The sequence below is a fragment of the Rhinoderma darwinii genome, chromosome 12 (genome assembly GCF_050947455.1).
Source record: "Rhinoderma darwinii isolate aRhiDar2 chromosome 12, aRhiDar2.hap1, whole genome shotgun sequence".
NCBI classification, from domain to species: domain Eukaryota; kingdom Metazoa; phylum Chordata; class Amphibia; order Anura; family Rhinodermatidae; genus Rhinoderma; species Rhinoderma darwinii.
Window position 1 is genome coordinate 67,937,616 of NC_134698.1, and position 14,124 is coordinate 67,951,739.

The 14,124-nt window shown below is 41.6% G+C and overlaps 1 protein-coding gene across 3 annotated transcripts in view; it reads left to right on the forward strand.

The window, feature by feature from the left end:
• SYNE2 (spectrin repeat containing nuclear envelope protein 2) overlaps positions 1 to 14,124 on the forward strand; it is a 257,014-nt gene that overhangs the window by 149,444 nt on the left and 93,446 nt on the right. For all 3 annotated transcript variants that reach the window (XM_075843762.1, XM_075843764.1, XM_075843763.1), the window contains exons 60-64: positions 1,229 to 1,411; positions 2,653 to 2,736; positions 4,561 to 4,734; positions 7,207 to 7,278; positions 8,938 to 9,018. In XM_075843762.1, the coding sequence (XP_075699877.1) occupies positions 1,229 to 1,411; positions 2,653 to 2,736; positions 4,561 to 4,734; positions 7,207 to 7,278; positions 8,938 to 9,018 (594 nt within the window). The remainder of the gene's footprint in view (positions 1 to 1,228; positions 1,412 to 2,652; positions 2,737 to 4,560; positions 4,735 to 7,206; positions 7,279 to 8,937; positions 9,019 to 14,124) is intronic.

Sequence of the window (14,124 nt, forward strand, 5' to 3'; positions counted from 1 at the left end):
GACGCTGCTGGTATGATTTCTATTTCACCCCAGTGCTGGATTCTCAGCTACACTGCTCACTACTGCTGTATAATCTCCTCCATGCTGCTGCAGCTTCTATATATGTGATAGATAGAGATAGGAGAGCAGGATTATCCTCTTTTCTCAGTGCAGTGAATAAAAAATAGCAGATTGACTCCGCCCACTAACTCCGAGACAACTGAGAATTAGAAAGAGAGAGCCTGCAGAGGGGAAAACTACTAAATAATACAGAATACAAGTTATATAATGGCCAGAAATAGTGTCATTCCTCATGTACATACATATAACAGCTTTTTTGAAAAAAAAAGTACGATTTAATCCCTTCCCACCGTAGCCATTCTTAAGATGTTCATTTTCGTTTTTACTTCCCCACCTTCTAAAAGCCATTCATTTTTTATTTTTTGATTGATAAAGCCATATGAGGGCTTGTTTTTTGAGGGATGAGTTGTTGATTTTCACAACACCATTTATTGTATCATATAATGTAGTGGGGAAACTAGAAAAAAATTAATTGCTAGAAAAAAAAAACGTTTTTGTCGGAGATGAGGTGACCAAAATACAGCGATTCTGGCGGCTTTAATTTTTTTTATGGAGTTTACCGTGAGGGTTAAATAAGTTGTTATTGTAAAAGTTCAGGCTTTTACAGATCCCGTCATACCAGTTATGTTCATTTCTTATTTTTTTTTACATTGCTTTTGGGGGAAAATGGGATGGGTTTGAACTTTTAATATCTTTATTTTATACATATATATAGCAGAAAAATATATATAAACAATTTATTTAACTGTTTTTAACTTTTTTTTTTTTTACTGCTACCCCTACATCGCTTACATGATATACTGCAATACTGATGTATTGAAGTATATCATGATTCTGCCTCTGGAGGGGCTTTTATATGTGTGCAAAGATGGCAGACCTATAGCGTGGGCTCAGCCTTGATGCCCGCTCCATACTCTACCTCCGCCGTATATATATATGGCGTACGTCAGGAAGTGGTTAATGGGCAGGGACATCTGTTTATCCTCGAAAATCCATTATGTGCCTTCTATGAAATCGCAGACAATGTAACTGATTCCCCTAAATTATCCTGATTCTTACCAAGTTGTCATATCACGTCCTAGATCTGGAACCTAGAAGTAAGTATTATATTTTCAGGTTTTCCTTGCTGTCCTGCGTTAATCACTTGTCATTGTTATTAATGTTTTAGGTCATGCTTGACAACATAAATCACATCAGAAAGACAATTACGGAGATAGAGATATTTAGACCATCACTTCCTTTATCAGAGTTTGGAGTCCAGTCCCTGTGTGTATTCAGAAGAATGGTCGTAGTCCTGAGAGAGGCTGAAATGCTTGAAAAGGTTATCGAGGAGCAAAACCAACTCTTAGAGGTAACATGAAATATTTTATAAATGTGTTTATAATTCTCAGCAGCATCGCATCTTATTATTGGAATATTCCCATTGGTAGAAGGAGCCATTCTAATAAGATTAATTTAATATTTTTAAGTATAATTAGAGTTTCAAAAACTATTTTATTTTACTTTTATTTTTTTATTATTGTGGTCTGTCCCTCAAAGGTCAGAAAAGACCTTTGGGTGACAATTTATTTTTTTACCTCCTTTACACCTTGTTTTTCTACTGTAACTAGGGCTGCACAGCAGCCCCAGTTACAGGGGAAATCAGCTCTCTTATAGTGACTATTGTCACTTATAGGGCTGTGCTGGGTCTAGTAAGACCCAACAGTAGTCTGCCACTAACGGCACCCGGCGATCATGTGACCAGTCACATGATGACCGGGACCAATAAAGACCGCTGCCTCTATTCATATACACAGCGCTCATTGAGCGCTGTGTAGTAGAGATCAGACAAGATAGAAGCAGCAAAAGCTGCTTATATCTTCTCCTCAGGGTTCTCCGGCAGTCACTGCCTGCCGGAGACCCGACATTCAGCTCGGGCAGCAAACTAAAACCTGCGTGGTAAATAGTCTATGGCGCGGATTTTAAGGACCCCGACCGCCAGCCGTAAATATACAACCAGCGGTCGGGAACCGGTTAAAATCTCCTGTATAGACATAAAGGTAAATGATGAAATTATGGCTGCCTGTAACCACCACTAGGGGGAGCATAGGAGCTCATATACTGTTTGCAAACTCCTAAGCTCCCCCTCGTGGTGACTGCAGGCAGTCAGAAATATATTATTTAAAGGGAATCTGTCGCCAGGTTTATGTTGCCATATCTGAGGGAAGGAGTGACAGAGACCCTGATTCCAATGCTGCGCTACTTACTTTTCATTAATTTGTAGTTTTTATAATAATTACTTTAATTTTACTCATGCAGCCCGTATTCATGAGCCGCTGCTAGCCCTGCCCATCGGCTGGTGATTGACGCATTTCTCCTCATACTGTGCTTAGGGAGAAAGCTGCTAATCAGCAACAGGATGGGCAGGGCTAGCAGCAGGATGGGCGAGTCTAGTGGTAGCTCATGAATATCGAGGACTACATACCACGCGCTATGTAATATTTCAATATACCACAAATCACATGTGCCTCTTTCAGTGCAGAGAACTAGCCATTAATTCAACAAGACAACTAATTTTCCATTCTAAAACTTTGTTTTCCTCCATTTTTGCAGCCTATCATGAGTGAAATTTCAGAACTGGAAAAGGAGCATGAAAGATCACAACATGTTTTCAGAGAAGAGACTTCTGATATAAAGGTAAATATCAAATACTGTACCACATAAAACCGTAAACCTATATTATTAATATTGCCATAACATAAATCATATGTAAAACCCTCTATATGGATGTTTGAGAAATGTTTGCACTATATGGCAGCAATATATCTACTCACTATAGTTTTATGTTAATTCTGTGAATAACGTAGACTTTGTGAGTATAGCTAATATATACCGGTTCCTATGTACCATTTTGAAGTTACCGCCCATAAAGGGGTTGTCCAGCATTAGAAATAGTGGTTGTTGTTTTCCAAAAACAGCGCTACTTTTGAAAGGGACTGTACTGTGTTGTGGAAGTCAATGGCTCGAAATATATTAGACTGAAATTTAGACGAGTGTTCCAACAGACACTCTCGCCAGGAACTTTATCCAGCATCCTAATCAGGAGATTTCATACCGATATATATTGAGAGAGAAGAAATAACACACAGACGCTGCTGATATGCTCAAAATACTCCTCTGGAGGTTTATTGCCAAACTCAATTATAATAATATCATTCAAAAGGGGTGTAGGAGGTTAACCAATCCGAGACAATGTGACAATATTTCTTATTCAGCCAATAGCAGACCATAAGAATATTTCAAGTACATAATTATAATTCTTCATTAAAATGCTGACATCGGGTAACACCTGGAGACAAGCATATAACGAGGTGTTGTTAGTGGTTCGTTCTCGTGATAATGAGAAATAGTTGCACTTTATGTCTGGGCATTCAGCCAATATGAAGACCATATTATGAACACATGAAGATAAGACATTTCATTGAGACTCCTCTAGAATTATATAGTGTTACATAGTTACATAGTTAGTACGGCAGAAAAAAGACACATGTCCATCAAATTCAACCAAGGGACGGAAAAGGGAAGGTCATTACAAAATGGAGAAAACATATCTTAGTAATTCGGCATCCTGCTTGATAATTCATAATGTAATTTAATACAGAGAATATAAGCAAATAAACCATCCTTCACAACTGCAATACCAGAGCTGCCTATGGATAAGAGTGGCGCTGTTTCTAGAAACATAACCTCATACAACCCATTTATTTCAACCCACTACCCAACACACAATGGAGAAAAACATTCACTAGCTTAAAGTGTAACTAAAGTTTTAAATACTTTTGACATGTCATAGTAACTTGTCAAAAGTTTTGATCGGTGGGAGTCCTAGCACTCAGATCTCTACTGATTGCTAAAACGAGTGTGAGCACTGTGCCGCTTTGTTTCTGATCGGCTTTCCTCTGCTTTTTTCAGAGCCGTGTACAGAATCAATAGAAAGTGTATGATTCTGTACACCACGCACGGCTTTCCAAGGAAAGCCAATCAGAAACAAAGCAGCACAGCGCTCACCCAAGCACTTCTGACACTTTATTTTAGCAATCGTTGGGGATCTCCGTGCTCGGACCCTCACCGATCAAAACTTATGACATGTCAAAAGTTTTTAAAAAGTTTAGTTACCCTTTAAAACTTTCCGCTTCAGTACTGGGGAATGATGACCATACCGAAAAATGCATGTGTGGCAACAGTTGTGGCATATCAGCAATTCATCTTACCTGAAGTTGTATGATGTAGAAGGTGACCACGCTGATGTCTGCATGGAGATCATTGTGGTCTTCCGTGGCTGCAGAGCCTGTTGCTAAACAATGGCAAACTCCGGTTTTCCCTATTTAACAGAATTGCTTCTAATGAAAGCTGTAGCAATTTGGCCCTGTACCAAGGAAAGCCACGTGTACAACAAGCTCCCTGCAACCACTCATGGTATGTATAGTTAGTAATCTACTCCCTTATTTATCTCCTATCTAGGAAACTATGAAGAAACAAATGGAGCGATTAAACCAGAAGAAGGAAGTGATTCTACTTGCCCAACGCAACTCCCTTAATGAACAGCTTGAACGTTTAAGCCTGGAGCCACATGACCAAGACTTGGAGTCCATGTTGTCTCCAATAACTGAAGGCATGAACATCACCTTAAAGGAGGTAACTAACATATTCGCTACAAAACCAACAAATGTTGCATATATTTTTTTAAAGGCTTTATGGTACAAAATAGATACAGCCTGTTGAAGGAAAATCTAGCTGTAAGCCAAATTTCGTCTTGGTATACAAGGGGATCCTACAGCGGGCCCTGGTTTGGACATAATAATGGATCATAGCCCCAAGAGACCCCATGAGGTCTATCTGAAGCTGCCAGTGGTGTGGATCACTTACTGCTGGCATATATTATGTCTTTATGGATTACCATAATTTTTAGACAATTAGACGCAGTTTTTTTTCCTAAAAACTGTGCTGTAATCTTCTGGTGCGTCTAATAGTCCGACTGCATGCAGCTGCCAGTGTATAAAGAAGCAGGAGACTGAGCTCCATGATTCACAGGGTCCTTGTAGTGCTGTGTTATGGCAGCAGATTGTCCTGTGCTGTGTGTAAAGGGCATTTTACACCGGCGGACAATCGGCCTGTGCAGTGAACACCGATCAAAGAGACTTCGTTGATCGGCGCTCGTTTGCTCCTGTCACACGGAGCTATGGATGGGTATGAGCAGTCGTTACTCCGATCGCTCGTCCCCATACATTATTATCGTGTCGGCAGCGCGTCTCCCTGTTTACACACAGAGATGTGCTGCCGACAACGATAATATTTTACTTTTTAAAAACGATACGACCAGCAGATGATTGAGCGTTTGCTCGTTCATCTGCTGATCGTTCCCCTGTTTACACAGGACAATTATCGGCAACAAGCGTTATATGAACGCTCGTCTGCACGATAATCGTCCTGGGTAAAAGGACCTTTAGGAATCTCTGTTATCTGCTCACTGAGGAGTCCCATCTTACACACAGACTTCAGTCAATTCTGACTGTTTAGTGAGCAAATAACTCAGACATATGTACACACAGCGCAGTAAATCTGTGCAGGTCCTGATCTGCAAGGACCTTCTGGCTACGTCCCCTCCTATGTACAGAGCAGCAAGAAGAGCAGATTCAACACCATTAACCCCTGCCTTTCCACACCTCTGTTGTCTGGTGAGTTCAGGGGAGGGTGAGGGTACTATAGCTGCCAATATCTTGAATCTCTGTGGCTGTCATTGTATTGGGGCACTGTGCCTGGTATTGGGGCATTGTGGCTGGCATGGTATTGGTGCACTAAGACTGGCATTATATTGGGGCATTGTGGCTGGCATTGTGCCCTTTCACCTGTAAAAAAAAAAACAACTTGTTTTTTTCTCTTTTATTCTTTTAATTATGGGTAAGTCTTATGGTCCAATGCATCTTATAGTCCAAAAAAGACAGTATATAATCTGTGTGTGAAATAATTGCAGAGTTTCCTATACAACTGAAAGTGGACATGCATTTATTCTAGGGACTGGTGTTTGTTTCCCCTTTGCATGCCCATTACATAACTGGACTAATCCGCTGTCCCTTGTTTGCTAACATTGTAGTTCCTCTGTAGAGGATAGTCCTACACAGGTTCTCACCAGCCAATAGCAAAGGGGATGGGACCAACCAGGGCTGGTTTCCCTCTGTCCATGGGTGTCACAGCAGCTTGATCTGCCTCTGGGGTATATACACCCTTGAAGGTGGGACTTTTAAAGCATTTCCTCAATGGGCCCTTGGTAGCCTAATCCGTGACTGCCTGCTTGGCTTGCAAGAACAGGATCTAAGGGCTATGCATTCATTTTAGTAGATTGTATTGTATTCCTAAATATCTTGGTTTTAAAGGGAATGTGTCCTGTATTAAATTTTAGTTTCATTAATTAGATTTAAGCATATAGATGATAAATAATGTGTTTGTTCTTTTTTTTAATGTTGTAGCAATTTTATATTTTATTTAGATAAGCTTCGCTGGAGATGGCCATATTTGAGATACATACTTCCTTCCTGTATAGACAGTGCAGCAGGGTGTGTGTGCTTTATGGCAGCTGAAATTATTGGGAGTTAGTGGAGACAGAGTAATGTCATAGATTTCGACAGTCTCCAGGAAGTAAGAGTACAACCCCATTTCCACAGGGGCCAGGAAGGGAGAGGGGAGCTGCATGCAGAGCCGTATCTGTATCTATAGTGTTACTATCCTGCCTTATTTAGGCTTCCAGTATTATAATAGAGCTGATATTAACATGCCCACCCTATGATGATGATGAGATGATTCTCCTCATCCTGTGGCTGTATTTACAGCAAAGCTGAAAAGTGAGCTGCAGAAAACAGGAAATTTCAGATTATTGTGACTGCTCTAGTGGCCAGTGAGAAAACTGCAATATTTCAAGGTTTTTTTTTCTATGAATAGTCAAATTAAAAAAATACCACCAAAACTTAAAAAATATATATTTCTAGCAAAATCTTGATTAAAATAATGTCATTTTCTGATGATACATTCCCTTTAAGTATAGTGGTTGTTTAAGTATAGTGGTTGTGGGTATTACTCCACTTGGCTGACATAGGGGATGTCTGTTGTGTTTAGGTGCAAAGGAGGGATTCCTACTTCTTACCATCTTTGGCCGAGGAGACAGAAGACTCCACGCTGGTTGCAGAGGTAAGAATGTTTTGAGTACTCTAATACTCAATATAAGACCGGTCATACCAGAAGCCAGACAGCGTGGACAGGGTAAAGGGGTTGTCTGGGCATTTTATATTGATTAACTATCCTTAGGATAGGTCATTCAATATCAGATTGGTGGGGGTCCAACTCCTGGCCCACCAACCAATCAGTTGACTGATGGGGCTGCAGCCTCACCACGGCCTCTTTAGTGTTTAAGAGTACACTTCTGTAGCAGCTGTGTCTGGGATTGCAGCTCAGTCCCATTCACTTAAATGGGACCGGAACTGCAATCCCAATGCATAGCCACTATGGAAGTGTACGGCACTGTACCTGTAAACTGGAAAATTGATGACCTATGATAAGGATAGGCCATCAATATAAAATGCCCGGACAACCCCTATAACTCTGAATGCTTACGTAGATACCAAGGGGCCATGGGATGTTCTTCTGTAGGTGTAGAATACTGGATTATTGTCGAATGGCGATATTATATTACAAATTACTTTTTTTTTAAAAGTGTAACTAAACCTTCAATAAACTTCTGACATGTCATAGTGACATGTCAGAAGTTTTGATCGGTGGGTGTCCGAGCACTGAGACCCCCACCAATCGCTAAAACTAAGCGACAGAAGTGCTTGGGTGAGCGCTGAGCCGCTTTGTTTCTAAATGGCTTTTTTTGGAAAGCCGATGTAGCGGTGTGCGGGCCCATAGACTTTCTATTGAGTCCATACACCGCTACATCGGCTTTCCGAAAAAAGATCAGAAACCAAGCGGCTCAGCGCTCACCCGAGCGCTCCTGCCTTTTCGTTCTAGCAATCGGCGGGGGTCTCAGTGCTCCAACCGCCACCGATCAAAACTTCTGACATGTTTCTATGACATGTCAGAAGTTTGAAAGTTTAATTACCCTTTAATTACCCTTTAAGTACCATTTTTATACAACTTGGTATATATTTTAAGTTTCCCAGTGATCACTGGTTAGGCCATAGCACAAAATGGCAGCCACTATTCAGTGATACCCTGGGTCAACACAAGAGAAGACTAAAAAGTCTGATTGCCATGGATTACCTGCCTTCAGTTTATATAATGGTCTCTGATTTGCAGTCACATATATTAAGGAATTGCATTACGAGCAATTCTCTATTTTTATTGAATCACTCACAACAAACTCCTACAAAAAGAAATAATCAGATTCGGTGAAATCCAATTCCCCACCACTGCCCTACAAGCAGCATCTGCAGAATACAACTCCTCATATTGCGGTTCCCAGTATAATATGTAGAGTGACGCTCAACCATTTGATATCTGTCCTGGTCGTCTATCCAGTTGTCCATTCAGCAATAAGACAATGTAACGTTCATGCAGCAGTTATTTGCATCTGCTCGTACCACAGCAGGGACTGGAGAAGTGTCTTATTCTGAAACCAGTCATTATCAGGCCTCGCGTCCTGTTTTTCACCGCCTGGATATTATGGAAATATGTGGCCAAACGTGTTTGTTACTTTTGATTGAGGTTTAGATAATCTCTCCCGCCATGCGGCGCGCATCTGGTTTTACGCTCTACTAGTTGGCCTCGTGCAGCACCTCTAAGAAAGTACATGACACCTTTAATTAAAGTACCTTGTACACTAAAGACTTCCTTTACGTAACCTTACAGGCAGCAGATGACAGTAAAGGAGTCCGTGTTGTGGAGCCTGAACATGAGGAAGACGTGACTGACGTCCCTACTGTGTCCCAGGTAAAACGATTTTTCTTCAAAAATAATTTTAAAACAACTAAAAAGTAATTAAAACAAATTAGAATATATTTGTTTGAAGGGAATCTGTCAGCAGTTTTGAGGCCACAAAATTGACGACAATGCAACATAGGGGAGGGGGGAGGGCATTGCAATAAGACCTTTTGTCTCGCATGATTGAGAAATCAATGTTTAATACCCGGTGCTGCGGTCACATGTGCCACTGAGGCGGGCACTTGAGGGGCAAGTTCTCCTTGGCTCTTCTCACTGCACACTGCCAGGCCCGCCTCTCTGCTCTGATTGGCAACGCTACTGGTCTCCTGATTGGTCGCTACAGCCGTCATTTAGAGCAGAAAGTGGCACTTGCACCAGGGGAATTAAACGTTTGTCTCGGCCATGCAACTTGCATAACCGAGCTAAAAGGTATCATCACAATGCCCTTCCCCTATATCGCTCTGTCAGCAGTTTTGAGGTCTCAAAAGTACTGACAGATTCTTAAAGTGTAGCTAAGCATTTGACAAACTTCTGACATGTCATTGTGACATGTCAGAAGTTTGGATTGGTGGGTGTCCGAGCACTGAGACCCCACCAACCAGAAGTTTGTCAAACGTTTAGCTACACTTTAAGTATTGGGTGCACTGTCACTTTAAATGGTTTAGACTGCAATTCCTAATCTGTGCATCTACTCTTGCAATTGTTTCAGTGCATAGAAACTCTGTACCCAAAAGGAGTCTTACCCTTATATTTTGGGGGCAATGTGGATAAGATGTCTTCAGCTAGGGGTACTCTTAGTCCCAAAACGGCCAAATAGTAGGCCAACCTGCCATTCTCACCGATGCCTATAGGGGCGAGGAAGGATTGCTGCCAATTTGAACCACTTCGTATTTGATTATGTATAGATGAAGCAGAACTTTATTTGGCATTTAACTCTTTGGGGACTGCATCAATTGTACAAAGAGCTGAGATATTGCAATACGATTAACTGCAATATGAGTTAAACCATTGACTAGATATTATGATGGATTGCGGTGAATGATGATCCCAATTTGCGATGATCAGCTCTGCTACATCTGCATTTAGGAATAGTGTGATGCAAGCTTTGTAACCCGTTAGAAGTTTTGGAAGGCAAAACAAAATGAATGTAACACTATTTTGTCATAATTTAGGTCTAATTAATATATAGTTTGTCAACATTATAAAATAATTACCATTCACAGTGTCACTGAGCCAGTGTAGGTAAACTAAGCGGCGGGAATTTAACAAATTTTCTATGGCAGTTTTCTGGCGTAGAAATGACGCAAACTGCCCAAAAGTTTCAAAATTGCCACTTGAGCCGTGGGTGAAGCTTAGCGGAAGGGGCATGGCCAACCACGGCCTGATGCATTTGTTATAATTTATGTCAGAAAGTGGTATAAATTATAGCGGAAATCTGCACCAGCTTCTGACTGGTATAGACTTTATTCAGTGGTTCACGGACAGGCACACAGAGGTACACTATGGCGTCGTATATTTCTATGAGCGCAGTAGTCATGATCGGTATGATACGGATACAAGTCCGGCCTTAGGCCGGATTTACACGAGCGTGTGCGTTTTGCGCGCGCAAAAGGTACTTAACAGCTCCGTGTGTCATCACCATATGATGCGTGGCTGCGTGATTTTCGCGCAGCCGCCATCATTATGACACTCCGTTTGGATGTTTGTAAACAGAAAAGCACGTGGTGCTTTTCTGTTTTCATTCATAGTTTTTACTGCTGTTGCGCGAATCATGCGCGTCACATGGAAGTGCTTCCGTGTGCTGCGCGTGATTTTCACGCACCCATTGACTTCAATGGGTGCATGATGCACAAACAACGCACAAATATCGGACATGTCGTGCGTTTCACGCAGCGGACACACTGACGGTCTGCACGGCCCCATAGACTAACATAGGTCCGTGCGAGGTGCGTGAAAATCACGCACGTTACACGGACGTTTATCACGTTCGTCTGAATAAGCCCTTAGAGTGAGAATATACATGGCCAAAGAGATGCCATACTTTTCGCTGATCCCCATAGGAAAGATCTAATCTAATAGATTGCAGTGTTAGAAGATCTTTCCAAAATTGGCTACAGCTACATATCTGATTTTGTGTGTATATATATATATATATTTAAGATTTTGATCTTATTTATCACTGCGTATATTTTAAAAATTCGGAAATATTTCAGTTTTCACACGAACCACTGAGCCCTCACATTAGACTGACACTTTTCTGTAGAGATCACTTTACTTATCTGATTATCAGTGGGCTAAATTACAATAAAAGGTAACACCTATTACAAAGCTGAAGGCAGATAACACATCAACCCATTGACAATAGATGATGGGCACAGCTCACCTCCTCCCTCTCTCTGCACAGAGCACGCCCACAACAATCTTCCATAGAAGTCAATAAGACGTTTTCTGACTGAGGTTCATGTTGGCGCTGTAATCAAATCTCTGGAACTGCTGTTTAGAGCTCAGAGCTTCCGGCTATGGCTATGTACAGAAAATAAATGATACCATCAGATAATTAAAAACAGATGTTTCAGTACAGATTTTAAAAAAAATATAGGTGATACATTCCCGATGTGATCCTCACTGGCAGGGATGAGGTTAACAGGATCATGCTGTGCCCGGTAGGTACATTTAACACTGCAGTAAGCCAATGCCTGCTTTGTTCCCACTGAAAGCCGAGCGCTGTCAACAAAGACATCTTGACATGGGCACCACCGTTTTTTTGTTTTTTTTTTGCTCCTGGAGTTGAATGTGCTAACAAGATCATTTGAAAAGGATGATGAGAATACTTAATCTTGGTTTTTTTGCAACATAGATAGAAAAAGGGATGAGAGAGTCGGGCTGGATACTGCAAACTATTAAAAATCCTCTTTCTACAAAAACGTTGTTATTTAATTGGCAAGATCATTGTGACATTTATATGTAAAGTACAATTTAATACCCTCCTTAACGTATGAATGGGAAACGCGATCTGATAAAGTACTGGGATAAATGGTAGGAGTACAGGCATAACTTGAAGCTTCAGGACCCCAATGCAAAATTGGTAACAGGAACCCCCACCTACCATGTGCCATTTATAATACTGCTATCTCTGTACCCCCTATAGCTACACTCTTGCATATGGGGTATATGCATAAGGAGAACTTGCCCCTCAAGTGCCCGCCTCAGTGGCACATGCGAGAGCAGCACCGGGGTATTAAACACATGCTGCGTTTTTGACATATCTCCCAATGGGACTGCCCTGTGAAATGAACCGCCAAAGGGGAGAGACCTATGTAAATATACCCGAAAGTGGGTGTTTTTGGAAGTTTTGTAAGCGTTTCTAGGCGAATCGGAGGTGAGGATTAAAACTGTCCGGCAAATGGAGATTCAAATGATGTTACATCTTTTTTCTACAGAGGTAAATGAAGAAACAGTGGCCAAATGTAACACCACTACAGGATTGTATGAAAACAGTTTTTAAAAACCCATATACAAAACCATAGTCAAAGCCGCATATATTTACACGTTCTGTACCACTGCTTGTGGAAATGCACCTATAACTTTAAAGGGGTTGTGCCATGACGACCCATTTTTTACAACAAGGTCAGGGAGCGGAATTGGCTGAGCCCACTAATTCTGACACCTCTAGTCTCCAACTTCAAGTTGGTCGCTTTCTGCCGCGTACTTAGAGGCGTAACTTGAGGCTTCTGGGCCCCAATGCAATATCTATAACAGGGCCCCCCACCTATTACGTGTCATTTATAATACTGGTGTCCTCTTATGTGGCAGAGGGGTCTTTGGGTCTGCTCAGACACTAGGCCCCGGATGCCAATGCTACCTTGGCACCCCCTATAGCTACACCCATGCGTCTACTGTCAGGCTGTCTGCCATGCAGTACCTAATGGACCTGAGGCGGGGTGAATGGCTGTTGTACATCCAACAACAAGTAACTAACTTTGCCCTCCCTTTCTCCAACATGGTTTCCGACAAAGGCAAATACATTTTCGCTGGCCTATGTAACGAAAACTGACCCACACCTCCTGCTTCCTGTGACTATAAATGTCTGATAGATGGGGTCCCTCTCTTATAAGGATAATGGGGGTGCCTTGACATTCGTGGCTATCTTGTCATTCAGTGTGTCGCTAGATGCTGATGCCGTGCCTATAAAGTGCTAGCATAACAGCCTCAGTCCCCCCAAAACAGTGACAGCCATGGTGCCCGCTTTAAAGTGACCACTACAGTGCCCCCATCAAAAGTGCCAACCACAGTGCTCCCTTTAAAGTGCCAGCTAGAGCTCCGTCTCATACCTGGGGAGTTTGTGATGCTATTTGTGGTTCAGTGATTGAAAGGACGGGCATTTGTCCCGGTTATCTGCCCAGTAGCGGGTGCGTTCTTGCGCATAACCGCACTGTACATGTGCAAGTATATACACGCCAATCCCAGACTGGCATCCAGTTCATACCTCTGACCTAGGCGGTAATAAGCCACTTCTATATTGTATCTAGTTAATCATTACAAAACGTCCAGCTCTTGCATATATCAGTGTGACTTCTCCTTCCTTGACGGCAGTTTCTATTCGTGCCACATTTGAAAGGTACTGTGTGCAATATTTCCTTTTGCATAATCGTCTGGCACCCTTTCTCCTGCCAGCGTTTGCTAGTACAGTCCACAGGACAGACCCATAAGCAAAAAGCAGACCTGCCCTGTCATCTTGGCATGATCTGAACTAAAGGACAGGACAATAAAGAAGAAGTTTCTGTTTCGAGCCGTTGCAGCCACAACAAACCTGTTCACCAAGTTTGTTTCAAATTCTAGTGAAACATTGATGAAGATGAGAGATCATTGTGAGTATTCACGTAGAACAGAAGCCGGTGATCTCACTCGGTAGATACAGAGCGGCATTGTTATCATATTCCGTGCTAGAATAAACTCAGGGCGGTCATTATTATCTAAGCAAATTAGGCACTTGGGAAGGAGGCAAAGAATATATATATATTTTTTATTTTATTATTTATTTATTTATAGTTTAGATTAGGGCAAATGTACTATATATATATATATATGTGTGTGTGTGTGTGTGTATATATATAT